We start from the raw sequence: 27391 nt of genomic DNA, 5'->3' as shown, positions 1-27391 counted from the left end.
CCCTGAATGTCGAAGTTCGACACGATCCAGACGCAATTGCAACATCATCCGTATAGATCGAAATGGTCTCCAGAGGTACGTTTTCTTCCGCCGATGTAGGGTAGGGTCAAGATTTGCCGAGTCACGGAATACGCACTCCCAACGATCGGTCGCGTTCCAAAACATCGCAGGATTCTGAGCCTAGGAAGTGCCGCTCAGGACTTCTTCGGGTGACATGATGTAATCACAGCTGCTTCCTATATCTCCAAATATATGGGCCGCAAGACGTTCAACAAAATTGCGATTGTCGAACCGCGAAGGATGTGGTGCAAGTTCTACCATACGGAATTCTGGATTTAGGTGGAAATTGTGGTTCTTATAGAGGCTGAGTAGAGACGTCAGAGTAGAACAGTCTCACGATATGCTAAACTCAGTATAGCGCCAGGTAGCAGCGCGGGGTGAGTGCAGAAGTCGATCGCGCATAGGATACCTAGCGTCATCACCCACATGCACCACTGTCCACACGAAAAAGGGCGAAAGAAGATCGTCTTTGTGGCTGTTATGGTATTGTACGTATCTGCGTCGCTTAGCGTGGTTCAAGGGCTGAGGCTTGGTTTTGGATGACGTGCTCAGCCTCGTTCTCTTACCCCCAGATCCTACCATACGAACGCCAATTATCCAACCAACATGCGTGAAAGGCGCGCGAGTCACAGCTCCAGGCATCACAGCCTTGTCGCAGCTGAGATTTGTATGGAAAATGTGGGGTGTCTTGTTGATGTCTTGGTCAAGCCAATGGCTGTCAACGCCGCAAGGCTGCCTGCAGGCAGCACAACGCCTTTCTTTGAGTCAACAGCCTTTCTGAGTCAACCTTCGCCGTATCGCATTAAAGTTTGCTTTCCATTTAAGCCGTATCTTCCAGAGCGTTCCATGTATTCTATGTTGCAAAAGCCATCTCAATCATCATGGGTTCTAAGTTGTCTCGCGCGGTACGACCGCAGGTGAAGGCTGTTGCCTCACCGGTCGCGACTGGCCAACATCACGACATCGACCATGTGAACGCGCAAAAAGGTCGCCAAGAGATCACTCCGCAATTACCAGGCACTTTCGCCTATGACGATATCAACATTGCGACTTCTATCACCACAACTGCCATTGCGCCAAGACGCAACAGCGCGCCCGCCTTGTCGACTACATCTGCAGCCTCCGTCGCTATGGAACAGATATACAGGATCTCTGCTGAACTTCGCCTCGCTCAAGCAGAACGTGACTTGATGTCCATCGAGTACGCCAGCACCGATATTGATCCACCGCCCGCAGTCGCCACGGTCCCGCCCTCTCCAGCACCAGCCCCGCCAGCTCCTGTCCAAGAAACGGGAGTTCAGTGTATCGTATGCTGCACCCAGCTGCCGAGTTCCAAAGATCCGAAGCATGCAAAAGAGGTTATCAAGCCATGCAGAGAATGTGGAAGCGCATACTGCGGATCATGCATAAAGAGGATGTTCACGGAATGTTGCAAAGACACCACTCGCATGCCTCCGAGGTGTTGCGTACAGATCCAACCTCATCACGCAAAGCCGCATTTGACAAGGGAGGAGTTTGCGGACTTCAGATCAAAGTACGAGGAGTGGCTCACACCAAATCCGTTTTACTGTCCGATGCCAACATGTTCGGCATTCATCCCAGAACGACTTCTCCCAGAGGAAGTAACAAAGAGGAAAGGAAAGCGCGCAGACTCTGGCATCGGAACACCAACCTCAAAATCTGTCGCATGTCCAGCCTGCGAAACGGGTATCTGCCCTGATTGCCGTCAAGTCGCTCATCCGGACAGTCTATGCAACATCTCTGAGTTCGGCATCGATGCAGAGACGACAGAACTACTGAAGAGCTGGGGCTATAAGAAGTGTCCAAAGTGTGGACATGGATTGAAGCGGATGTTCGGGTGCAACCGTAAGTAATTCACCTGCACAAAGATCGTATGCGACATACACTAACTTCCTGCGCCTGTACCTAGATATGGAGTGTCGATGTGGTGCCCATTTCTGCTACGCCTGTATGGAAGATTACAGCAATTGCAACGGAGGCTGCGGCGAGGAAGATGATTACGATGACGAGTCGTTCGATGAAGATGAAGATGAAGACGAAGATGTGTCGCCCGAACAACACGACGATACCAGACTCCTGCCTGACACGAATGATGCACCTGACGCTTCTAATGAAGCGACTCAGCTTCAAGGCACTACTGGAGAAGCAGCAACTGCACTCCCGCAACCAGCCTCTCAACCACGTAACCTTGACGGCGGAGGACACCGCTACTGGCAGAGACAGGATCTGAACTTCGGCGAGGAACCAACAGAAGACTACCAAGACCGCTCATGGGACTGCGAACACGGATTTGATTCATGCAAAATCACCCTTGCCAAAGCGCTGAACAATGACCCTTCGACCGAGATGGAATGTGTGAAATGCTGGTGTGCGATACATCCAGAGATCAAACCACCTAATGCGGCGTCAAACACAAACACGAACGTGAGGACTGTACCCGCGGGCGCGACGGGAGCGAATAGAGGAATTACACAGGGCATGGCCGCAGGACGAGGACGAGGACGAGGATGGGGACGGGGAGCATATGTACCCCCACGTGGACTCTTTGAAGCCCATGGCGCCGTCGGAACAGCACCTCATCTCCGCCACACCTTGTCCTCTCCGCTGTCTCAAAGCGTGCCAGCACGCGAGCCTTTCCCGATGGAGGACGTTCAGTATTCTTCTGAACGAACAGTAGATACCTATGGTAACACCATCGCCACCTCAGAGATGGGACTCCGGCACCGAGCATCTGACGAGACGTTTTCCAGCAAGATCGTCCCAATGCGGGATGATCAGGGCTCAACGCTTCGTGAGTTCCACAGGACACCATCGACTATCTTTTCTGAATCGCCAGCCAAGTTTAGCCTTGCGTACGAATGCTATTCTTGTGCCTTGCTTGTCTGCAAGAAGTGCAGAGACGGTATCTTAGATGCTCAGAATGCCGAGAGGCACGTCGATGAGGATTAGAGACGACAGCCTCTTCGATCCAATTTTTAGCATTTGCGGCGTTTGTACATACAGTGAAATGAGCATCAGACATGGAGGCGTTGAGGGCGTTAGAGTTACCTCTATACTGGGATTACATTGCGAACGGCATGGGCTCTACAGCATCGGCGCATGATGAGTGGAACTGTCTATCTTCTCTACATAACGCGGTGTCTTGTGTCATACAAGGACACGCATACAATACAAGTGACATGTGTGCAGAATCACTCTACTCATCTTCGTCAAAGTCATGAAAAGGCCAAGCCAGGAGCACTCTCTCCGCTTCCAATAGATCATCTTTGAGTTTAGTTCCAACACCTTCCCTGATCATACTCTCCCTTTCTTTCGCCACATAGAAGTTTTCGTGCGATATAGATCCGTCAGGTAAAACGCCCATCATCTCCGACATGTTTTTCCTAAACACATCACCCTCCTTGAGCGAAATTCTGAGGTTTTCCCTTCTCTGCATCTCCTGTTCTTCGATGACAACTGGGCATGTCGGTATACTGCCGTCGGCGGTGGATGCTGCAAAGACTGACCAATTGCGAACAACCTGTGAAAGGTCGATCTGGAGATGCGCATTATTTCCTTGCCAAATCATACTAGCCTGGAGGAACATGTTACGCGTTATGAAAGCTCCGTCGTGCCCTATGTAAGCCTGCCAATGCTGCTCGTTCAATTGCCGAGTTAACGCAAGGTACCAGAAATGTATGTGTCAACGTCGGTATTACTCCTCTGCCTTGGCGCGTAAGGTTTTGTCCATAGACCGAAGGTCATCCGGGAGTTTGGGGATTTGAAGACCACGTGAGCCCTCGTCCGCGTAGTTTTCAAAGGCTGGTGGTATGCCGGCGGTCAGCCAAGCAGGGAGGACCATGGCGTGTTGCCAGTCGATGAAGCCAGCTATAATGAGATCGTCGGTTATCAAGATATTGTTGGGGCTGAGGTCGGGATGTCGAAGTGTCGGAGTGTGCGCTGTTGAGTCTGCGGGTACAAGGTAAGGTATAAGACTCAAATAGTCTCTTAGCGAACTAGCATGTTCTTGAGGATCTTGCTTCTTGTGATCGAACGAGTCCATGTATTCACGATCAAACGGGTAGCGCGGTCGACCGTGAGCATGAATCCAGGTTAGCTCCTTGTTCGCGAAACTCCGAAGGACGAGCCGAGGATTAGTATGAGGACCACGGTCGATGTCCAGATCTATGCGTTCGCCGTACCACCACACTGAGTGTGCATATGGACCAATGCACAAGCCGTTGTCAAATCCAGGTATATCGATGCGAGGCATTGTCGGAGGTAAGTCATAAGAGTAGTATATGCTGCCACTGGCTGGCAACTCCATAGCGAACAGCTTTGCTTCCATGGTGACTATTTGATGCAAGATCTTGAATCTCTCATCATCGGTCAAGTGAACCCATACACTACTAAGCGGCTTTCCTGGCATCTTCTCCATTAACATGTACTCTGCGGATACAGCGTTCTTACCAGTCGAGTAAGCTGAAACCTGAGGTACAGGTATTCTGTTCGCACGAAGAAAGTCTGGTGTCGCGACTTCACTTGCTACTGCTAATCGTCGTGGTACGGTTAACGGGTAGGGAAGACGTGCGAGTATCGATGCGCCATCATTCATTGTCACCTCCAGGATACGATTGAAGCCACCTTCAGCGACCTTTCTTAACATATCGACGTCTTCGACAGGTTTGTTGAGTGCTTTCGCAGCGACCTTCTTGAGTTCAGACACGTTAAAAGGCATGCGCCGTTCGGCCGTGCGGAGAGACTCGTTGGGACTGGGTGATCATGTTAGTCGGCCTATCGATGCATAGTCTGCAGTTTGATTCATGTACATCCATCGACCGGAGGTATATTCGAACAGCTCGTTGTTATCTTGGTGTTCATCCTGAACGACTTTGCAAGAGGCGAAAGCGCGTCTGGGACATGGAAACAAGGACGTGACAAAAGCGGTTCCACGGAAGGGTGGGTTCCACCATCTCAGCCGGTATGCTGTCTCGTGAAGGGCTGCTGAAGAGGCTGAAAGCGCCATATTCCGAATGACGGACAGCTATGACCTGGTGTCTTGCTAACACTTCCGGATGGCGTTCGCGATAGCCGAATCGTTGCTTCGTGCGCACAGCGCGTGTGCATAGACAGCTATCGCCTTGTCGCCATGTCTAGGTAGTCATCTGCAGCATTACGGCACAGCACGAGATTTCGGGCATGAACGGCTGCACTTCATCGAACTAGGAATCTTGAAAGCTGGGCGTGGAGTAAATTCTGCGGGGGACGGCCTATGGAGATGCGCGTAACCTAAAGTACATAAGCCGTCGTCCACTGCCCCACACGATGTCATTCTCCACTTCAGCCGCAACGGCTCATTTTACAGGCGCTACTCGGTCCGACTTGGGCAATAGCTGCACTTACGACATTCTGCCTCGCGACAAGTCTCCCAAGGTCACAGAACTTATATCTCTTACGTGTAGGTCGGCCGCTCAGCGAAAGAGCCCATGTTCTGCGATGGACAGATTGTCAAAATCACCCGGAATCTGCAAACGGCCTTCTCGCACTTCTAGCATCAGTACTGGTCGCGATTCTGGGTTGACGCGTCGTGGTAGGTGGACTCATAGAGAACACCTCTATTGGACGCGCCGTGAGCAGACGATGCGTAGCATCGACCGAAGGGACACACCGGAGCGCCGAATGCAAGTAAAGCATGCAGAAAGAAGTCTTGAGAATGCGCAGAACATCCAAGTCTGGCTTGGAGCTGACACCGAAAACCACGATGCCGCAACGGCGGTCAACGCGATCCGAACCGTCTGCGACTTGTCCCACGATAAATTCGGCATCTTGATCTAAGAGATCAGCGCCAACATCCATCGGGATGTCGACATCGAACATGCGAAGACAATATGGAAAAAGGTCGATGTGGTTGCCAGGTGTACCACAATGAAGCCTGCATTCTCGGATGCGTACGGGGTTTCTACTGCGAACTGCTGGTGAGTCGCGATCATGTTCGAATTGATGGCGCAACTGACGCGATGGCTCAACATACTTTACCTCGCATCTAAATATGGCTGCCTGGATGCCAGAGACACTATCTATGGGCTGCGAAGCTCGATGAAGCTGCCCATGAATAGCCATATGCTTGATCCAGATTACAGCAAGTTGACGCTTGAAGTATACCGTGATTCGGTTGAGACAGCGCTCGTGAATTTCGAGAAGGCTGACGTACTGCTCTATATTACAGGGGAAGAAGAGCCCTCTTGAATTCCGCGCTGGAACAACCGATGCTCTTCCCCGATCCATTCCGATCTGGTAAGCCTATGCCGTGGAAATCTACAGGCGACACGAAGTCGACGTGGAGCATTAATACGGATACCAATGTGTTATTGCTTTCTGGCTTCAGCTTGGATGTGATTATGCATGCTGAATCGTACGATCAACTCAACTTTGCCAATAGCACCATTGACTCAGTGAAGGGGAAGAAAAGACTGGCGGATCTTTGGACGCGCAATACTCACACCTTCGCAGCTAGCCTTGACGGCACTCTACCGCTTACAAGATCCTTCCTCACGGCTGCTGCAGTATCGCTGTCCTTTCGCATGAGCCATAAGATCAACCCGTTCGAGCACTTCAGACTGTGGCACAGCTTCGTCGCATATCTTCCCATCGTTATAGCTGACGATCGAGCGATGCTGACTATATTTACTCAAGATGGTATACCGGAAGAGTCAAACAGTAGAGACAGACGTGCTTTTGGTAAGCCAGTGTGGGACTTCAGCACCCTTGAATGAGCATCTTCGTCACGAAGTGTAGACCTATCGACTGGGCTATCGGAACAGCACAACCTGACGGCCAATGCTTCGTCGCCTTGGGAAATATTCACCCAATGATTCTGTGATCCAATGATCTTGGCGGACATACACAGTATGTGACTCGTGGGTCTGCTCATATGGACGATGTGATAGGAAAGCGTTTAGCTGCAGACAATTCAACCTATCATGGAAGGTGATGCAGCTGCAATGGGAATTCATGGTTTCCTGAAGACTCACGCGCCCTGATTGAGATCCTCTGTTTGATTGGATGACTTCCGCACTGCAGATGCGCACGGACGTGGTGGCGCAGGACTCTGCAGGTAAACTTCAGCCTGCTCAGTTCAGCTGAGTGTCATACGTTTCAATTCCTCCTACCTGTGCTCCAGTGCCAATATTGCCTCGGTCTTTGCTATGTCATGGTCGTCTGTAAGCATCCAATCTTTACGTCCTCAACGTCACATCCCGGGGTCGTATTCCATTCTTCCAGTGGCTCGCATTTGCCTGTCAGCCTGATCTGCTTCGACAGCTTTTGCCATTTGAGTATTTACGTGCATTACAGATGGACTGACTACGAACAACAGACTGGGCAGCGAAGACAGCAGAGGATGATGAAGAGGAGGAGAAATGGATCTGGTAGGAGGACTGAGCATTCCCAAGTATCTTCCGGGATACCAGCTACAGTTTTGAATGAGAACGTCGACCTCTCTATGGGTAATCCTGAGCCGTTGGAGCCTCAAGCCGGAACTCATCAAGTGGCATCGACTGGCTTGCAGCCCGTTCCGGGGCAGCCTTATCATACTCGGTCTCCTGAGGAGCCGTGTTTCTCCCCCCTCTACTACTCGTGGCCTAGCTACTCACTCTCAGAGCTTGATGACACTTTTCGCTACGAGCAATCACCCCATCCGAGTATTAGCTACCAGCAAGATGTCGGGTCAGCTTCTAGCTATCAGCATCTCGCCGAGCCAACTTCTAGCTATCAGCATGCCGTCGAGCCAGCTTCTAGCTACCCGGCACCCTTGATCACTATAACCAGCTATCCGGAGTTGTTCAGTCCGCATTTGCGATATCGCTTCCCCCCACATTTAATGCCTGGCGACCCAGATCCAATGCTTTTCGACCCAGCTTTTATGCCTATCGAACTAAACGATCCCGAACCGTCTGTTGCCTACAGACCCTACACGAATCAATACCGCTACCCATCCCGGCAGCCAAATTTGTCACCCCAGGCACAGTGGATTACCGATGTGGAGGACAAAGATCAAGACGACTCAGAAAAAGTCGACAGCTTTGACCTTGACGATCTCCCTCTTAATGCAGAGTTAACACCCAATCTCGAGCACTACCCCTACCTATCCTCTCTCGACCCCGACCCCGACCCCGACCCCGATTCCCACCCCCATCAGTATTCCCGTCCGTTGTACAGTTATCAATCTCGGTCTGACCCTGGGTTGTATGACGGCATTGACGCGAAAACATCAGAAGGGTTAAGTGATGTAAGAAGTAGACACGGTAGTGGCACTACGCCTAATGTGAACATATCCGGTATGAATTTCGGTGATACCAATGATAGTTCACGTATCAACTCCGGTAATACGACTAGTCCAGCTCTAGAAGACGAAGGAGGAGCTGACAGTGCGAACGCATCCGCTGTCTCAGATGAAGAATTAGGCATTTCACCCAGTACTTACCACACGCCTCACCTCATGCCTCTGCAGAACTTGCAGTACCACCGCCTTTTGCATGACTGGAAAACCATCCAAGCCTCCCTTCCAGCCGACTGGCAATGGGACGTTGAATACCATACCACAAAGGCGAACCACAGTGGGCAGCATGGATCTTGGACGTGTACACCTCTTGACCTTCTTGAGCAGAAGTGTTATCCACTTACTATTGCTGGAGCACCCGTTATAATTCCAGTGGAGTACAGATGGCCTCCAGAGAGTGGACTTACGCCACCCCCTGATCCGCGAGCTACAACGCCAATCGACTGCTGGGCCACGCTACCTTTGGAGCTAGTGAAAGATCTTTTCCTGACTTTCAAAGACAGCATCGGATTCTATGTTTTGATAAATGGCCTTCTCCAAGTCATTGTGCCAGAATACTATGATACTAGCTGGGCGTCATCACACCTGCCACACAAATATGGCGGCCTCAAGGTCTGCTACATCGAACAAAACCTTGAACCTACCATGTTGCCGAGTGCAACTGATACAAGTAGGGTCACGACGTCTGGGTCGCCAGTCGGGTCGCATGATGTATCGGGTATCTTCCGGCCTGCCAGCCTGTCGACCCAATCCGTCATCAAATTCCCATCACTCAAACTTAACGACTTGATAGAAGCTCGCGCGGTATCCAATCATAGAAGGGAGAGATTTTCTGGACGTGTTGGTCTCAGAGTGACACGAGCTGGTTTGGAACCATTGATAGTTATGTCTACGCACGTTATCACTGAGGCCATACTTGCAAAGTCTCATAGGGACACCATATTCAGCCGTGGTCTTGATGATCGCTTCAAAAAGCTGGAGGATGATTGGAATGAACATGTCAACATCTGGGCAGGTGAAAAAAAGGTCAGTGCATGGCATATATCACTCACCGCCTTACGTTGATACTAGATGCTGCCAACCTCAAATTCTGTTATGCTGACAAACCCGCTAGATCGGCACCATCGACAAAACTTTTGACAAAGAGGCGAAGCTCTATCCGGCCGGTTTCAAACATGACATCACGCTCATAAAACCGTCACCCCCTGCTGTGGTGCAGGACATTGTGTCTCCCGTAGCAAATCTCGGATGGCTGCATCAAAAGTCATGGAATTCTCTTCGCCAACAAACATCAACGGTCAAAATTCTGGCTGATGCTGAAAGCTCCCGGTTAGGAAAAAGCATAAAGTGCAGTCGCCCGTCCGATGTTCTCGTTGTAGGCGAAGGCATCTTCCTTAACCAGAAGGCCGCAGCAGGTAGCTCAAAAAGTCTTAAAGACCACGATGCGTCAACATGGAACGACCTCGTGTCGCGCGCTCTCTTGTATCGTGTATATCCCGACTTCGATCCACCAAACGGTCACAGTGGTACCGCACTGTATGCAGAAGGGGCCAGAGAGGACGGTACCGAGGGTCCAGGCATTGTAGGTTTCCAGAGCTTCGTACAGCGTAGCGGCCATGTACAAAATTTCGAGATGGAGGGTCCTGCGCTCGAACGAAGATTGCAACTCGGGCGGGTCGCGTTCTACGGAGCGTTCGAGGTTCCTTCAGAGCTGAAGCAGTATGACATCGTTTGATAGCAATCCTTATTTTCCATTCAAATACTTCATGCCTACACTGTCGTTGAGGTACTACGTCTCAAGCGCATCTTCCAAACTCTAGTCATTACCATAGTCCAAAACACCCCCAGTCCTTGCCGCTCATTCCATTGATACACAATAAGAGTTGAGAGCCCGACAGACACAGTAACAACTACCCAGATCCATATGCTCAATTGATCTAGCTCAACAAAGTTCATACCGAATATCGAAGTACAATACGACAGTGGGAGGAAGATGGTCGCCAAGATAGTCAGTTTCGTGACTTGCGTAGCAAGAGTAATTTGTTTCTGAGACTCTGCGAGCGAAGTAGCGCTAACCAATATCGTTATCGCGTCCTGGTAGTGTAACGAAAGTTGGCGATATCGTGATAAAAGAAACTCGAAGTCGGCTTTGACAGCATCCTTGGATTCCTGAGCTACAGCATGCTGGTCTTGTGTAAGAGCACTCGCCCATCGAGCTAGTACGGGTGATTTGATAAAGCGCAAGACATCTTCGTGTCGATTTGCGTGGTCATCTAAAAGGTGTTTGTGCAATATGAGCTGCTCCAGATGCTCAGTTGAGTACTTCCGATCCCAAGTGGTCGATGCGATGATGTCATACCATCTCTGAAGAGCCGATAGTAGTTGGTTTTCCGAGGCAGCCGCGAATAGGAGTACAGGCGCGAGGGCATATAGTGGATCTTGGCCAGCAATGACGTGATCATCAAGCATCACATGCAGCTCCGATGGCAAATGAGAGGCCGTTTGAACGAGAGAACCATCCATGGTTTGCGGATTCTCAGGTTCGAACAAAGGCAGCGGCCAAGGATGTCGAACGGCCGACTCCATTCCCAGTATGTGAACAGGCAAGAGGCGGATATCTCGGTGTCCTGTAGCCGTATTCGCTGTCATATCATCTATGAATCGATGGTATTCGCGACTTTCAGACAGGTCTCTGCTTCCCACATCTGTCCATAAGATTGCTGATGCACATGTAAGCGTTTCAGGAACGTGGTTCAGGGAGGGAGGGCCCACTTACCAGTCCAACCATCCCCGTTGCGCTCGACAGTTATGGATATGTCTTGTTCGATAACGAATTGGAGGTTGCTGAGATACGCATGTCTTCGGATATACGAACCACCAGGGGCTGCAGGCAAACGTCTCGGCATCCACTCCGCGTCATCAGGAAGAAGCCTTCGTCGCGCTTGTAAGATGAAGCTACTGAAGGGATTTAACAGGAGGCTTTTCTTTGTGGAATAGCCTTGAGTGTTGAGACGTAGCAAGAGCCCTTTGTTGGAAGTAGACAGCGGGGTCCTCGTTATGGCATGAAGAACGGGGCCGTCGGTGGAACGCCAAAGATGAATGTGCTGGCGAAAGAATTCAGGCGCGATGTTGTACTTCGCACCCAATTCACACACCCAGGATCCCGGAAGGTGCCCGTTGAGAAAAAGGACTTGCCCTTGGCCTTTGTTAGCAGGTGGAAAGGCCACCATGTCCACCAACTGAGAGTACTTGAAGCTGTGTCGTCGACATCCTTTGGATCCATCAGTAGAAGGTCCATAGACGGATATATGTGCGAGATAGTATGCTTCGAGATCGGGGTACTGCTTGGTTAGATGAGTTTCGTCCGCTCGAAACAACTCCCTAAGAAACCTGTAATGGTACCCGAAGAAAAGTGTACGTGTGTATGAACGCTTGGCATAGTCTAGTATGTTTTGACGATAGCTTGTAGCGCCAGGTGAAAGCTGCATATTGTCTACCTATAATCATGAAATGCGACATGCGGCATAAGTCCTTCTTCTTGAGAGACACCGGGCGAGAAGACCATAGATAGATAGAGAGATCATACCGGCAGCCGCCTGTGACCCATTATGAACGAGGCGGAACAAGGCTGAAAAAAGCCAAGCTGCACGTCCATGGTGTTCACCATCGCAACCACTCACGGTATCACATAAGCGAGCGTGCGCCGCCTGTTATCGCATAACATACGAATACAGGTTAGCCGGCCGTGATACGAGCTGAATGCCTCCGATGTCGTTCACTGCTAGAAAGACCCCACGACTTGTACAACACTAAGCAAAACTTGCAACACTGTCAGAAATACGACAATGGTAGCAAAGCTGCAACTCGTCAGTCTAATGAAACGAAGTAGCCTTTGGCAACTCACAAAAACGTCCAGAATTGTAGAGTATCTCTGCGATCACGGAATAACACCCACACGCTCCAAGGTTTGGCTTCTTCGAGATGCTCTTCCAATATAACGATACGAGCCCAGAGATGAGGGAACATATCCGGTGTCCAGTCAGAGGGCTCACTGCTCATCAATTCGACTAGCAGAGGGTCATACTCGGTGTCGTGTGTTCGTTGAGCTCTGGTTGCGCCCAGCGTCCGGTGCTTACTGAATGTCTTGTAGCTCATGATAGCACGATTCTGGTGTCGTCGCATCGAGCAAAAACGGCACCAGCAAAAAGATCCGATACCTACTTTTCGCGCGAGCTTTACGTGACGAGGAATCTTGTGGAAGGCGTTGAACAGCAAGCTGTATGTCTCCCTTATCTCTTGAGCAAGCTCAGTGGAGACGCCGCTCTGCCTCACAGAGGTAGCATTCAGCGCACACGGCAGGCTGAAGATCTCGAGGGTATACCGTCCATCACGTTTCGATAGTGATAGATGTCTGGAGATATTGTGTGTCCACGCAATGTCTACTGCTCCAAAAACGTTTAATGTGTAGGCGTTAAGCCGCGTCGCGTTAATCGTGAGCGACTCCAGAGAATCCAAGTCGTGCAGAAAGCCTAGCGACACGCGTCTTTGTAGGTCGTCATCGGTGTAGATAGAGGTAGACGCACCAATGTCGACCTGTCTGGTCGCAGATGATGCCGAAGAGGGTCGTGGGAAGACCGATGGCGTTGCAGCAGTCTGGAACGATCCGTATTTGCGTATTGTGTGGTCGGGAGGTAGATAGTGAATGGGAACTGGCAGTAGGCCACTGCCCACCACCAATCCACTCACGTCTTCTCCGTAGCATTGGGTTCCACAGGCGCTGCCATGAGTCCGCAGGTTGTAGCTAGCTGTCACCTTGCGAAGACCACCAGCCATTGGCAGATGGATGAACGAGCTCAGAAGTAGTGTCAAGGTGCCGATAATGTATAGCACGGTATCCTCGACGTCTTCGCGGTTCCGCTGTGCGTAAGTGGGGGATGAAGATATGACATCTAGCAACCCCTGAATACTCTTCTTCTCTGACGTATCAGCTGGGGCCCCATCGAAGTATTTGACCACCATGATGAGAAGCTCGATATACGTCTCCATTGTATAACCGCCAATGCATCGATTCGTGAGGTAACGGAGGTACGGTTCGGCGGTGGCATCGTGCGGATGGTGGGGAAAGCCCAATGTGCGTGCGAGGTCGGTTCGAAGACTTGCTGAGGTAGAAGACGCTTGGTTCATGGTAAGTGAAGCAGGAGCTGACATGCCTCAACGGCCTCGATGTGACTTGTTTTCGTCGTCGACTGAATACGTTTCGTCTAGGGCGAAGTTCAAAACAGTGAGATCGCCGTCCATCGGCCGGACGACCTTCTGAGAGGCTGCCATTTCGAATATCGCCAGACCAGACGGCTGAGGCTGAGTTCGGGCTGATACTACGACGCACGCCTGCAGATGTGCCGGTGTGCATGTGTGGTGGCTGTGACAGGGCGCGAACTAGACGCGCAGCTTATCGATAACTCACTTCAGGCAGCCCGCGTCACACCTTTTCCCTGCTTGTGCCCAGCCACTCAACGTGACGGACTCACTGACGACTGCGCAATATAGTATGTCACGAATAGGTGAATCGTCAACTATTTCATGTACCCGTCGGCGCGAACGTCAATATGTAGGGTGACTGCCTAGTCTGCATTCATTGATTCGCTAATGAACCAACAGGGACGCCGGCAGCAGCAGGCGCAATGGGAAGCCAGCATCCTGCGAACCATGCAGGCTGAACAAAACAAAATGTGATCATGGTCACCCTAAATGTGATCGATGTCGTCAACGTGGAATCGAAGACCGTTGCTTCTACCATCCAGCGCCTCTCACCAGGCCGCGTCAAACTACCGATGAGTCAGGCACAGGCGAATCTCGTCCTCCTAAGAGAAAGTATGAAGAGCTCAAAACACCATTGTAGCTAACGATTTTGACTTGCGTAGGCGACCCCCGAAGCAAGCTTCAAATTCTGTTGTCGCCTTTGCGTCACCGTCTCCTGCCCAAGGTGACAAACTTGCAGATGCTGTTGCTGCTGACGTTTATCATCCTGGATTTCTTGGCCCTGGATCGTACGCCGTTCTTCTTCCCCAGGATGAGGAACCTGGCCAACTACGGGAACGTGAAGAGTCCGTCGCGTCAGAGAGATCAGACCGCGAACTCACACATCAGCACACCCTATCGAAATCTATGCGATACCAGATGGCATGTGACGTGTTAAGCACCTTTCGACATTACAACTCGATCAAGGAGCTTGTTCTCTGGTACAATGCAAGCAACGAAGCAGGTGTGATACCCGCTCAGCTCCAAGTCGACGCCGTGAACGCTTTGGAAGCCGTTGTTGACAAGCACGACTTGCGACGCAAAGCGCCCAACTCTCAGCTTATAAGTCAAGTGCTCGAGACAACAGCGCGCCCTTTTACGATATCACAGTCGCTCGAAGCTGGAGACTTCCACACATTATGTTCAGGCGAAAATCTGCGATTTGAATTGATTGGCTTTCTATTAGCGACAGCTGGGAGGTCGCTTACATTCGGCTTCGTTCCTGATATCTTCAACGATCCTGACAACAAAGACATGAAGTCGCGCTTCGCCGATGAGCTGCTGCGCGCCAGTACAACCTGTCTTTTTCTTACGACGATGCTTGCGACAGTCAATGATTTGACAGTATGGATGTACTATGAAAATTATTTATTCACCATCATGATGTGTGGGTATGCTGGTACGTATGATCACAAATCACCATTCGGGGAGACGGGTCTAACATTACTCAGGTCCACCTGGATGGCGACGTATTGGCGAACTATCAACGCAGATATATGCATTGGGTGTTCACCAGGAAAAGAAATGCGATCATGCACCAGGATGGCTGGCGGAAACACGTCGCAGAGTCTTCTGTGCGTCCTACAACCAGGACAAATCAATATCTACTTTCCTCGGTCGACCGATTCGTATAAGCAAGAGGCATACTGACATGAAACTTCCCCTCGACCTAGCCGATAGCGAAGTGACCGGTGATCAGTCGAGGCTAAGTTCGGCTATAGCAGCGTTAGATACGGATGGCTGGAATACCAAAGGAAGGTGGTTAAGGGCATCCTGGATCGTAGGTCTTCCAATGGCATCGTTCAATCCTGGCACTAACGAACCACAGCGCCTGCGTCACATATCCCTACGGTTTCGTGAAGAAATTCTGGAGTTCTCGCTCGTCAAAATCGACGCGAACGCTGAAGCCCAACTATTGTATGTTTCCCGTAGCGACTACATCTTAGCTGTTACTAATATGTCTGTAGAGACATATCCGAGCGTATACGTGCTTCCTGGGAAATGCTCCCAAAGCATATGCGCTACTGGAAGACGTGCTGGGAAGAAGACATACCCTCAGTAGTCTGTCTAATGTTGTGCATTGTTCACCTGACACACTGGTACAACGAGTTCATGATCCAGAAACTCCTCGACTACAGCCCTTTGACGCTCAACGCGGCTCTGCTGCGCGTTTCGGTTGATCTCCTCTCCAACACACTAACCCTTGGTACGATACGTGACAGATCATACGACGTTCACCGTGACATGCTGAATGCCTTGTTGCTGTTTGGCGTACCTGCGGCTTCCGTCCTAGCTAATGCGTTACGCGAGCAGCATCGAACAGGCCAGCAGTTTCCCGCCGATATTTCTCGCGCAGAAATCATTCGTATGCTGAGTGTACTTATCTCACATCTTGACGCTGCCGCACATATGGAGAATTCCGGAGCGAGACATGGCGAGGCAAATTACAACCTTTGTCGCAAAGCGAGCAAGATTTTTACAAAGGTCATAGATACAGTGTTGGATTCCAAGTTCGTGGAAGAGATCACGCCAGCGAGTGATCAGCAGACTTTGGACTTGGACCTTGATTTCTTCTCTGGCCCTGGGCTGGATGGCTTCGAGGGTATGGAGTTCCCAGGCCTGGGAATGGGACTTGGTACGAGCGGAAGTGGAAACTTGACTGATGCTGCGGTTGACTGGGGTGCACTTGGCCAATGGAATGCTTTTGGTGGACCTGTATAGAGCCCTATACGCTCGCTAATATGCTAATATCACAATCTAGGATGATGTTGCTAATACCCTATCCAACGTCTTATGAGAAACAATTCTTTACCCGACTCTACTGCATAGATCTCCCACGTTTACGCCTCCGCCGCGGCCGTCCTCTTGATGTTCGTGAATCTAAACCCGAACGCGGCAAGGAATGCAGCACCGCCGAATGCGATACCGACAATCAAACATTCCCGGAACCCAGACACGTAGGCCTCGAGAACTCCCTGCAAGAATTGTTCAGGAATGACTCTCTTGAGTTCTGAAGCACCAGCATCCAGGACGATTTGCGGGTTAAGCCCAGGTGCCGTGATGGGCAGCTGCTTAAGAAGCGTGTTCTGGAACGCAGCTTGGGCAGATGAGACACCGAAAGCACCGCCAAGGGTCTGGATGACTACATTGTTTGTTAGCAATGTGAGTGTAGACATGATGTCATTGGGAGCTTACATAGCAGTGTGGCTGTTGCTAATGGCACATCAGCATCCTTCGTCGTAGCCTGGATCAGCATGACCGGGACTTGAAAGCTGACTCCGACACCGATACCACAAAGAATCTGGTAGCCGATCCACTTTCCGGCAGGCGAATTGGTATCGAAAGTGTAGATCAAACCGGAACCGATGGTGGTGATGGCGGCTCCCACTATCATCCATGGATACGCGTACCCGGTCTTCGTGATGATCTGGCCGACGATTACGACGCAGAACGTGACAGCTAGAATGAACGGTACTGTACGGACACCACTCGTCGAAGCTGAGACGCCTTGTACAGACTGGAAGTAAATCGGCAAGTAATAGAATGTGACCAAGAAGGCGGAGTTGATCAAGAACGAAAACATCGATCCGACCCAGATCGTCCTTCTCTTGATCATGACACTATGAACCATAGCGTTCTCGCCAAGCCACCACTGTTCAATCACGAACAAGATCATGCATACGACGAATGCGACGAGAGTGCCAATGACGGCACCGCTGTCCCAAGCCTTCGAAACACCACCCCATTGTAGAGCAAGAATGAAGCACGTGATAGCGCCGACGATGAGGACAAGACCAAGCATATCGAGCTGGCGAAGCATGCCACGCCAGTCAGGACGAGATTTGGGTGGTTCATTCGCGAAGAAGAGGAGGATGAACAGGCATGATACACCACCTACGGGAAGGTTGATGTAGAAGCTGTGAGGGTGTTAGTGGAATTAGGGACACGTTCAGGGCTTCAACGTACCACCAGCGCCAGGATACGTGGCTAGTGAATGCACCACCAATCAAAGGCCCGACAACACTCGCAAGACCGTACGATGCACCCATCAGTCCACTGTATTTTGGTCTGTCTGCTGAAGGTACCAGAACAGCGATAATGGTGTACGAGCCGGAGAAGAGACCGGCGGCGCCAATACCGCATATCGCGCGACCGATGATCAGAGCTGTTGAGCTGGGTGCAGCACCGCAGATCACACTGCCCAGCTCGAAGAAGAAGATGGAAGTGAGATATGTCCACTTCAAAGGAAAGAAGGTGTACAGGCGTCCCCAGTGCGCGGTAGTCGCCGCGGTGGTGATGAAGAAGGCCGAACCATACCAACCGATGTCTTGAAGACTGTGGAACTCATCGGTGATCTTGGGTATAGCGGTTGAGATGATAGTCTACACGTTCAGTTAGTCACCGCGTTGGAGCTGGATTAGAAAGAGCTTGTTACTTACAAAATCGAGGGAAGCCTGCGAGGATGATTAGTCAAAGTCTGTCTTCTACACGATTGTGGAGCTTGCTTACGAGGAAGATAGCCAAGACCAGTCCGACGAGCACAAGTACGAATCGCCCTTTACTCAACTGGATATGGGCTTCTTCTGCCTTTTCCTCCTCCGTATTGAGCGAGCCTTCGACGTTCTGGAGATCCTTCTCCGAGTCTGGCGGCGTAACAACACCTTCCTTCATGTTTGCAGTATAGCTGTAAGCTCTTTGCAGGATTGAAGAATGGTGGTGGTGTTTGTGGTTGTGGTGTTGCTCTTCGTTGGATGTTAATAGCCAAATAGTAGTCTTACCCGTGCCGTAGCGTCATGGACTCCTATACCTGGCTAAGCTCCGGGAAACGGGTACGGACGAAAATCAGCTATGCGAAAAATGCTTGGTAGGTGTCGGGAAAGGGTGATTTTGGAGGCTCTGCGCGGATGTCCGACATGCGTGCTGCTCTCCACCAGAAGTAGTTTAGCTTGGTTCGGACGTCCGCGTTCGCAGGTGCGACTCAACAAACAAAGGCCTCGGAGTTTGTCAGCTGCGCTCCAAATGTTCGCGCTGACCGCATCGGGGTTGTGGGTTCTTTCTCTCAGCTGTAGGAGCCGCAGTAATGTCTCGCGGACGTCCTATTCACGTTGGTCCGGTCGTTTCACTGAGGCGTGTGACCAGCTCGAAGCGCGCATCGCAGACAACATGCTTATAGTCCATGAAGCCTATCGTAATGTTCGACCCGTTGGTTTTCCAAAGATCGTTTAAAGAGCATGTATGATGGGCGCGCTTGCATTGAAAATCTACCTAAAGTGCGCATAAACTGCTGGAAGTTAGTGTCAATTTTAAAACATGACAGATGCATTGCTACGACATACGAACCTCAGGTGAAAGCACCATCGAAGATCGAAACATGCTCATGGTTTTGAATTGGCGTTCTACCGCCTAGCTTAAATGATAGTTCAGAGATTTGAGGCAGCATAGATAAGCACAGAATCTAGCTATCATTCTGTAGACTCGAGGATCAAGGCTGACGACATCCATCGTGATCGCTGAGCGTATTTCGGAGTCACATGTATGAAATAAGCTACTTTTGTTCTACGCAAGATCCACAGAGAGATCTATAGGCCGAACTGAAGGTCGGTAACAGACATGCTCGCCCAAGCCAAGGCATGAGCAGATAGAATTGAACGACACCAGAGAGACAATACACCCAAATCGTATTAGGAAATGAGTAACCGGTCGGAGACAATAAGCGTATATGATGCAATATGTTCAGGGGTACTAAGCGTGAGATGAATGTAGACTTTTAGGTGGTAAGCGAATGCTTAGACTTATTTTGAGACTGATTTAACACAACAAAGATATGATATTCTGTACTCAAAGAGCGAGACTACTCAAAAGAAAAGTGGCAAGGATATGGAACAAGCCTAATGGCATAATACGAAGGTGGTAATGTCTCAACACCCAAGGATTTAGACAAAGACCCACTCAGATAGCAAGATCAGGATGAGCTGCCAATGCCTCCTCGAACATCGACACGAGTTTCTTCTCCTTGAACTCATTCCTTGGCTTGATATCGAACACGAAAACCTCCGGTCGAGTGATGAGCAAGTCTGTCCACTCGAATGTGTGTACAGGAATGTCTGCAACATGTTAGTGTGAGCCTGGTATGCCACAGAGTGCGATACGTACCGATACCAATCTTGTTCTTCTTCTTGGTGACATCAAATGCCCAGGCCAGGGAACCCATAATGGTGACCAACTGATAGTCTACAATCTCCATACCGAGACAGTTGCGACGACCATAACCAAAAACGTGGTGGTTGATGACGTTGGGGTACTTTGTAAGGGGTTCCTTGTAGGTAGGGTACTTTGGGTTCAGGTACCGATCAGGGTTGAACTCTTCTGGATTGGGGTACATAGCCTCATCGCTTCGACGCGCCCACTCGGTGGGGTGCACTAGCGCACCTTTGGGAATGAAGTACCCGTCGTACACATCGTCCCTCTCGGCCTCGTGGGGTACACCAGTGGGGACTGGGGGCCTCCAGCGGATTAGTTCTTTGCCGATCGCCCTTAGCACCGGAAGCTTCGGTGCATCGGCCCATGTAGGCAGACGGTCGGGGCCGCAGACTTCGTCAATTTCTTGTTGTAGTCGCTTTTGCCATTGGGGGTAGTGGCACATGGCTAGGAAGTATGTCTGGATGGGCGAGGACATTGGTAGCGATGCTGTGATCGCAAGCATACCAACTGCGAATGCACCTTCCTTGTCATCCGGAACGCCACTGGGGAACTTCAAACGTGTCTGCTCCTTGAGGAACGTGCGAGACCAAGAGTGTCCATCGATACCTGCGTTCATCTTGGCTTTGACAGCTTGCATCGCACCAACCCAGAATTCTCTTTGTGTATCGTGGCGAGCCTTCTCTCTCCAGTACCATGGGTTGAGTACGTTCGGCAACTTTTGAACGATAGGAAATCTGTTGGGCAGTTGACCCGCTGGGGAGATGGCCGAAAGTAGACCGGCGGAGCTCTGGTTCAGACCGCGACTTAGGGTAGGGTCTTCCCATGCGAGACGAGCGCTCACTCGATGGGTGAACTCTTCAGCCAAGTCAGGGTAGTTACGGTTGTCCTTCATCAACATGTACATCATCCGCGTGATCTCCAGATGTGTGAATCCAAACATATCGAAGTTGTAGGTCTCAGCGAGACATTGGTGAGCGAACTTGCGGTGTCTCGTAAGTGCCTCATTGTTGTCCAGAAGGGGGAGATATTCCGCATCGACTTTGGCGCCTGGAATATTGGGTGTAGGCGCACGGTTCGAGTAGTGTGCTCCACGCTTTGCAAGAATATCTTGGGCCATCTTCTCGCTGTTAATGCGGATATGGGTCACTCCGAAGAGAGTGAACTGGTAGATTGGGCCATATTGTTCATGCTGCGCAAGCGTTAGCTGAGCGATTGATAGGACTGGATAACGTCATACCCATTCAGCAAACTTTTTGTAGACATGCTGAGAAGGAAACTTGTGGATAGGTCCGATCCATGGCAAACCTTCATGTCAATGTTAGCAAGTATGCCAGCATGAGGCTAGGAGAACTAACCTTTCGGACCCGGCAGTGGTTTGTAGTTGCCCTTCTTTGGGTCGTTCCTCAGAAGGCGAACGGCAAACACAAGAATGGCACCGATGATACTAAAGGCAATGCTAGGGACGAAGAGAGAAAGCATAGCCTGTGAGGCTGATTGAACACTTGCTTGTATCATGATTGCCAAAGTCAAATGAAAGACAACTTGATGAGGTAGTGAACTGATACGAATCTATGGTCAGTCCAGAGCGCTTTTAACTATCATGCTCTTCTGATCCAGGCCTTCCAGTCAACTTCACTATGGTACCAACTCCGGATTGGCATCTCTCTATCGAACACATCCTCTCGGACCGTTCCCGGCGTCTTGTCTCCAGGCATGTCAGCCAGACCGCGACCCGTTTGGCGCACAATCTGCATCCATGTTCGCGATGCCCGGAAGCTCGTCCTAACGGTGCTGCAACTACCGACAACCGATCGGATACATTAAACGATGGTGGAGAGCCGTAATACAGTCAGGCGCGGAGTTGCCGTATGTCGTGGTAGTTCCATTTCATAGTCGCCGTGATGGTGGTCAGGGGTTGGGGATCAATGTGCCGCTTCCAAGTTCGGCTCAAGTAGGCTAGATCGACACGTGCAACCCCCGCGCTACCAGTCTTGGCCAACTCCAAAGCTCGCAACCTCGGGATGCCTTACACTTTCCATCGACCTGCAGCACGATGCATCAGCTCTCAGCTCCCGTATATCGACATCAGCACCTTCATTCCCTCGATGATTCGGAAATCTACTAGATTGTAATCTATAATGGTCACCAATGGTTCGCTTCTGATGAGAGCGCGGTACTCCGCCGGCCAGTCAGCAGTAGCATCGCTGAGCACCATTCCAAGAATGGAAAGCGCGATCGTGAAGTACCATACTGACGGACATCCGACTTACCCTGGCTCCAGACCGCACACGGTCTCATTCGCGTGGCGCGTACTTCCATGTCTTAAAATACGACCCAGGCACGGGAAAGTAGGCAAATGCAAGCTGCGTATTGCCCTGACGGTTAACCCGGTACCCACTCCACTGGTGTTGAGAATGGTTGCCTGCATGAACTGCGCATGATAGGTTGCATTAGTGTAAGACCTAGGTCTAAGACACTATCAGTGGCTCAAGCTTCGAGGCAGAATATGGCTCGAGTCTGTCACTACGGCCCTTCTTTGCCATGGATGTGTCGGAAATGGCTTCGTGGAGGCGTCGTGGCTGAGGAGTTGGTCCTCTATCGTCTCAATACCTATTATTGCCATCTCTAGGAGATGGCCCGAAGGACGGCCTGAGCTGGATTCGTGAACAGCTTATAAACCAGATGGACCACGTTGTGTAGTGGTACTATCGTTGCTTCATTCATCCTTGTTACACCTGCATTGCATTGCTAGCGGCTAGCTGTACCATTCTATCGTTATGGCATTCTTGGCATCACTCGTTCTGGTCGCATCTGTCCTTACACAACAGGCAGTTGCAGTCACCTCACAGCAGATCCTAACCGACTTGTCATCCACTCTTTCTAACGGATCGGAAGTTATCGCTACCACCGATGCTTCTTACCCAACCGATTTTACGCAACGTTGGAGCATCTACTCTAAAGCTGAACCAGCTTACACCGTTGCTGCCAAACCTGCGACAGCGGGAGATGTACAGAAGATCTTGCAATATGCGTCCAAGAACAAGGTCTCTCTCTTGGCAACAGGCGGTGGCCACGGTTACACTACCACTCTTGGTGGTCTAAAGAATGCACTCAATGTTGATTTGAGTAACTTTAAGAAGGTTGAAGTTGACGCTTCCGCCAACACCATGGTCATTGGAGCGGCTACTACGTTTGCTGATATGTACGATCCCCTGTATGCGGCTGGCAAGATGATGCGTAAGTCCCCGATTGGTCTAAAAGGCCCCCACGTATACTGACAGATCCTCCAGCATCCGGTGGGTCTTCCACACCAAGTATCATTGGCGTCACCTTGGGTGGGGGTATTGGACCCTTGACCGGCGAACACGGACTTCTAATTGATTCCTTACTCTCCGTGGAAATGGTAACCGGATCAGGCCAAATTCTAACGGCGTCGGCTACTGAGAACTCCGACCTTTTCTGGGGCATGCGAGGTGCAGGCGTCAACTTCGGCGTGGTCACATCAGCGACCTATCGCATCTATGACACTATCAACAATGGCATGGTTTACAACGCCGATATGTCGTTCGACGCGGAGAAGAACGCCACTATCTTTCAAATTCTGAAGACTTATCAGGGAACTCAGGATGACAAGCTTGCCATATCAATCTCTTCTTCTCTGAGGAACAATGTTCCGTCAATCGATCTTAGTGCGATTTACTTCGGCAACAAAGAGCAGGGTGATGCTGCTATCAAGGCTTTCATCGATCAGAAGCCAAGGGCTAGCAATATCACCGTTGTGCCCTACAACCAGCTGGTGTACGTTGCCAACTTCGGAGGCGACGTGTTCGCACGCCAGAAGGGCGTCCGAGCCGACATGTGGGGTTACCAACTCAACACCCTAACTGTGTCTACGCTGGTTGACACATACACCAAATATATCAATTTTCTTCTCGCCAATCCCGATGTCAGTAATGCTTTCTGGCTTCTGGAGAAATTCGGCCTCGGCGTTACCGCGACTATCAGCGACGATTCTACCGCCTACGCTTGGCGCAAATCAGTGTCTTACGGCTTCTTTGAGTTCAATCTGCCCGAGGGCGTCACCGCTGCGCAGACGAACACAGTGGACACTTTCGTGAAGAAGCTTCGCAACGACATGATGACTGCATGTGGAAACCCAGAGGGTAATGTCTTTCCTAACTATGCTCGTGGTATTGAGAAGCCCGAGCAGGTATATGGCAAGGCGAAGCTGCCAAGGCTCCGAATTCTCAAGAAGAAGTACGATCCAAAGGGCTTGTTCAACCACTATAACTCTTTTGCTTAATCACAACTGGCGTTGCGTTCTTCGATAGGTGGCTATCTCAGTTTGTCTTCTCATTGGCGTCACCGTCGGCATTTCCGCATATTACTGAGTTATGTACCTTTTCCTATCATATACAGTATTATCTTCATCATCATTGAACTTCTATGTCCTGATTTGCTGCGTGATGAATACCGCAATCGAATGACCTACGATATGCATGTCTTATCCTTCGTCTCACCCACGTACTAGCTATCACCGACTTCAAAGTTTTTATTATGTCAGAATTCCAAATTTAGACCTATCGCCGTGTCTAAGTCGCCCACTGACGTAGAATCTCCCATAATAGCACATATCGTGATCAGATATTAGCTTATCAGTGTTCTTGAACTTCCGCAAGTCAAGCGAAGCAGAAGCAGAAGCAGAACGCAACATACATAACCCAACCGTGACTATTTGAGTCTTGATCGAAAAAAGCCAAGGACTGACTGCTATAAAGCTCAAATCTCATCTCGATAAGGAAATAACATTCTAGACATGTAGTATAGAAGTGAAGAAAGCCATAGCACTATTCTAACAAAGGGAAACACCGCTTTTCGACCACTACAACGTCAACTTTATGCACTCCCAACAGGATTCGTCTTCTCCAAGCGCTCTTTCCCCCTACCCCCCGGACTAAGATCGCCATCTCGATTTACAGACATCTCTTCCTACTCACATGCAGTCGCTACTCGTACATGCACCTAAGCCAAGAGAGCAACAGCGTGAACAGCAACGAATCCAGCGTAAAGCACAATCCTAACACGGTTCAAGTATCCCCAGTAAGCGATCTTGTCGTGATCCTACACCAAACATTAGCAAATACTCCCACCAGTACAAGAAGGAAGAAACTTACTCTCGCAGTCTGCATACCCTTGCCCTTCTCCGGAAGATCTGCGTAATGCAAATCCTGCTGGTTCTTGAACTTCTCGATAAGAACATCATTGAGCGGGTTCATATAGTGCAGCGTGAACGGAAAGATCAGGAAAGCAAGCACACTACCAACGCCGTACAAGATTGTAGGCGTTGCCAACAACCCTGAGCGTTGGGAAGAACCATATGTCATGATGGCGGAGAGGATCAAGTTGGATCCCGATAGAGAGGTCGCAGGGATCTGCGCAGAGCGGAACTGCGTGTGCCATTGGCGAATGGCAAGAATGGGGGAGGGCGACTCAAGAATGGAGGGAATTGAGATGGTGGAGAGAGCCGTGTTCATTCCCAGGAGGAAAGTGGCTTGGAGAAGGGTGCCGAGCTGAAGGTGTTGGAAAGTGAGCATATTGGCGGGTTTGAGAGTTTATCGGGAAAAAGGTAGATTTGAAAGAGGGGTGGTAAAACTCAAGTGGTATTGAGATATAGATCAGAGGACGAGAAGATGGATGACTGATGATGATGATGATTCCACTGTCGTGGCGGCTAAAGGACGTTTATATCCCATCCCAACGCATATCGTCTTCTGCTGCCTCAACCCCAAGTCTTTCATTCGATACCAAGACCACCGAGATGTTTCCTCTCGCTCCGTTCATCCCGCGCACCGCATTTACAAGTCGGCTCTCCATCCATCGGTACCTACCATCAGCATCGGAGCTCCCGCATATCAGCATTCACCATCGACGATGGAGTCGTGACCACCGACCGGTGGACCGCGTGGTCAGTAAGCATTAGGAAGGATTAAGCCTCAGTAAGGCTGCCCTGACACGAGACCCGCTATTTGCGGCTGAGGCTGATGATCGGTCCTTCCCTGCAAGGGCGGACGGACAAAACCTTGTTCCAAATAGAGCCAATGGCAGGGGGCCTGACACCGTGCATATGGCACGCTAACCGTTTCTGTGTTTTCGACGGACCTCCGACAAACATGAGGCTAGCATCCGTATCGAGGACTCAATCAGCAAGAAAGTTAAGGACAATAGGAACTGCGTGCTGTCAGTCGACGCAGTACCGGACACCGAGTCTGACTAATCCGTGACTGTTTTGTTTGCTCTTGACGTCAATGTCGTTGAACGTGCGCCCTACTTGTTATCATATTTCTTCCACCAAGTTCTCGATTGCTGCTTGCCTGACTAAATTTACACTCACGATCGAATCTTACCACACCTTATCAATCCTCTCGGTCTGTGCGAAACTTGCTCAGCTCGCCAACTAGCTTAGCTGCATACGCAAAGGCATACGAATCAGATTCCCAAATCATCCACACGCAGAAGCAGCCATGGCATCTTTTCCCGCCTTCCTCAAATCGCAACTCCTCTACACGCCCAAAGTCCCCGAATCCACAACCTTCACCGGCAAAACGGTTATAGTAACCGGCGCAAACACCGGGCTTGGACAAGAAGCAGCTCGCCACTTCGTGCGCTGCGGCGCCTCAACCGTGATTATCGCCTGCCGAACACGGTCGAAAGGCGAAGCTGCTCTGCGTGACATCGAAGCCAGCACTAAGCGAACCGGTGTTCTGCAAGTGTGGGAACTAGATTTGTCCTCCTACGCTAGCGTGAAAGCTTTTGCGAAGAAGTGCGAGAGCCTACCTTGTATCGATATCGTGCTCGAAAATGCAGGTATCGCACAGGGCAAGTTCAATGTTTTGGAGGGACATGAGGCGCATATTACCGTGAATGTCATTTCGACATTTATGCTCGCGCTGCTTTTGCTGCCTATCCTGCGCCGATCAGCGGAGATTCACAAGACGAAGCCGTATCTCACGATCGTTACGTCTGAGGTGCACCATTGGACGCAGTTTCCGCAGAAGAACGCTGAGAGCATCTTCGCAGAGCTAGACGACGAGAAGAAGGCAGATATGGCGGATCGGTATAATGTCTCCAAGTTGATGGAGATCTTGCTCATTCGACACATGACCCAGGTCCTAATCAAAGACAAGACGAAGTACCCCGTGGTCATCAACTGCGTTACTCCTGGTCTTTGCAAGTCTGAGTTGGTCAAGGACTTGGGTTTGGCGCCGGTGGTGTTCAAAAAGCTGTTGGGTCGACCGCTGGAAGTTGGCAGTCGGTTGCTGGTGAATGCGACTGCACTGCCCGACAGCCAAGGCGAATATATCATTGACGACCATGTCTCCGAGCCGTCACCACTGGCGAGGAGTGCTGAGGGTGCCGAGCTTGGTAAGAGGATCTGGAAGGAGTTGAGCGAGATTCTGGAAAAAGCCAGTCCTGGTATTACCAAGAACTTGTAGG

General features: G+C 50.6%; 11 protein-coding genes across 11 annotated transcripts; 5 read left to right on the top strand and 6 right to left on the bottom strand.

Annotated features, from left to right (window-relative positions):
* Window positions 1–941: 941 nt before the first annotated feature.
* On the top strand, window positions 942–3030 carry GT037_004115 (uncharacterized protein; the record flags this gene model as incomplete). Its single annotated transcript, XM_038929162.1, has 2 exons — window positions 942–1926; window positions 1991–3030. The coding sequence occupies 2 exons, from the start codon at window positions 942–944 to the stop codon at window positions 3028–3030; spliced, it is 2025 nt and encodes a 674-aa protein (XP_038788869.1).
* A 247-nt stretch (window positions 3031–3277) lies between these two features.
* GT037_004114 (uncharacterized protein) lies at window positions 3278–3667 on the bottom strand (the record flags this gene model as incomplete). Its single annotated transcript, XM_038929161.1, has 1 exon — window positions 3278–3667. The coding sequence occupies one exon, from the start codon at window positions 3665–3667 to the stop codon at window positions 3278–3280; it is 390 nt and encodes a 129-aa protein (XP_038788868.1).
* Window positions 3668–3775: 108 nt separating this feature from the next.
* GT037_004113 (uncharacterized protein) lies at window positions 3776–5086 on the bottom strand (the record flags this gene model as incomplete). Its single annotated transcript, XM_038929160.1, has 2 exons — window positions 3776–4832; window positions 4890–5086. The coding sequence occupies 2 exons, from the start codon at window positions 5084–5086 to the stop codon at window positions 3776–3778; spliced, it is 1254 nt and encodes a 417-aa protein (XP_038788867.1).
* An 899-nt stretch (window positions 5087–5985) lies between these two features.
* Window positions 5986–10133, top strand: GT037_004112 (uncharacterized protein; the record flags this gene model as incomplete). Its single annotated transcript, XM_038929159.1, has 6 exons — window positions 5986–6035; window positions 6287–6354; window positions 6571–6798; window positions 7436–7487; window positions 7705–9424; window positions 9513–10133. 6 exons carry the CDS (start codon window positions 5986–5988, stop codon window positions 10131–10133), a joined length of 2739 nt encoding a protein of 912 aa, XP_038788866.1.
* A 35-nt stretch (window positions 10134–10168) lies between these two features.
* GT037_004111 (uncharacterized protein) lies at window positions 10169–13606 on the bottom strand (the record flags this gene model as incomplete). The annotated part of the gene is made up of 4 exons (XM_038929158.1): window positions 10169–11118; window positions 11175–11895; window positions 12240–12255; window positions 12303–13606. The coding sequence occupies 4 exons, from the start codon at window positions 13604–13606 to the stop codon at window positions 10169–10171; spliced, it is 2991 nt and encodes a 996-aa protein (XP_038788865.1).
* Window positions 13607–14133: 527 nt separating this feature from the next.
* On the top strand, window positions 14134–16417 carry GT037_004110 (uncharacterized protein; the record flags this gene model as incomplete). The annotated part of the gene is made up of 5 exons (XM_038929157.1): window positions 14134–14269; window positions 14298–15095; window positions 15148–15476; window positions 15525–15613; window positions 15664–16417. The coding sequence occupies 5 exons, from the start codon at window positions 14134–14136 to the stop codon at window positions 16415–16417; spliced, it is 2106 nt and encodes a 701-aa protein (XP_038788864.1).
* A 119-nt stretch (window positions 16418–16536) lies between these two features.
* GT037_004109 (mfs general substrate transporter) lies at window positions 16537–18367 on the bottom strand (the record flags this gene model as incomplete). The annotated part of the gene is made up of 5 exons (XM_038929156.1): window positions 16537–16838; window positions 16892–17613; window positions 17663–18078; window positions 18136–18150; window positions 18206–18367. 5 exons carry the CDS (start codon window positions 18365–18367, stop codon window positions 16537–16539), a joined length of 1617 nt encoding a protein of 538 aa, XP_038788863.1.
* A 1278-nt stretch (window positions 18368–19645) lies between these two features.
* Window positions 19646–21412, bottom strand: GT037_004108 (cytochrome p450; the record flags this gene model as incomplete). The annotated part of the gene is made up of 4 exons (XM_038929155.1): window positions 19646–19800; window positions 19850–21086; window positions 21135–21202; window positions 21253–21412. The coding sequence occupies 4 exons, from the start codon at window positions 21410–21412 to the stop codon at window positions 19646–19648; spliced, it is 1620 nt and encodes a 539-aa protein (XP_038788862.1).
* A 1262-nt stretch (window positions 21413–22674) lies between these two features.
* Window positions 22675–24200, top strand: GT037_004107 (fad-binding domain-containing protein; the record flags this gene model as incomplete). Its single annotated transcript, XM_038929154.1, has 2 exons — window positions 22675–23134; window positions 23188–24200. The coding sequence occupies 2 exons, from the start codon at window positions 22675–22677 to the stop codon at window positions 24198–24200; spliced, it is 1473 nt and encodes a 490-aa protein (XP_038788861.1).
* A 719-nt stretch (window positions 24201–24919) lies between these two features.
* On the bottom strand, window positions 24920–25491 carry GT037_004106 (uncharacterized protein; the record flags this gene model as incomplete). Its single annotated transcript, XM_038929153.1, has 2 exons — window positions 24920–25018; window positions 25072–25491. The coding sequence occupies 2 exons, from the start codon at window positions 25489–25491 to the stop codon at window positions 24920–24922; spliced, it is 519 nt and encodes a 172-aa protein (XP_038788860.1).
* A 927-nt stretch (window positions 25492–26418) lies between these two features.
* Window positions 26419–27390, top strand: GT037_004105 (uncharacterized protein; the record flags this gene model as incomplete). The annotated part of the gene is made up of 1 exon (XM_038929152.1): window positions 26419–27390. One exon carries the CDS (start codon window positions 26419–26421, stop codon window positions 27388–27390), a length of 972 nt encoding a protein of 323 aa, XP_038788859.1.
* Between the last annotated feature and the right edge of the window lies 1 nt (window position 27391).

The sequence above is a fragment of the Alternaria burnsii genome (assembly GCF_013036055.1).
Source record: "Alternaria burnsii strain CBS107.38 chromosome Unknown 730, whole genome shotgun sequence".
NCBI lineage: Eukaryota > Fungi > Ascomycota > Dothideomycetes > Pleosporales > Pleosporaceae > Alternaria > Alternaria burnsii.
This window is presented reverse-complemented; position numbering and strand designations above follow the sequence as displayed.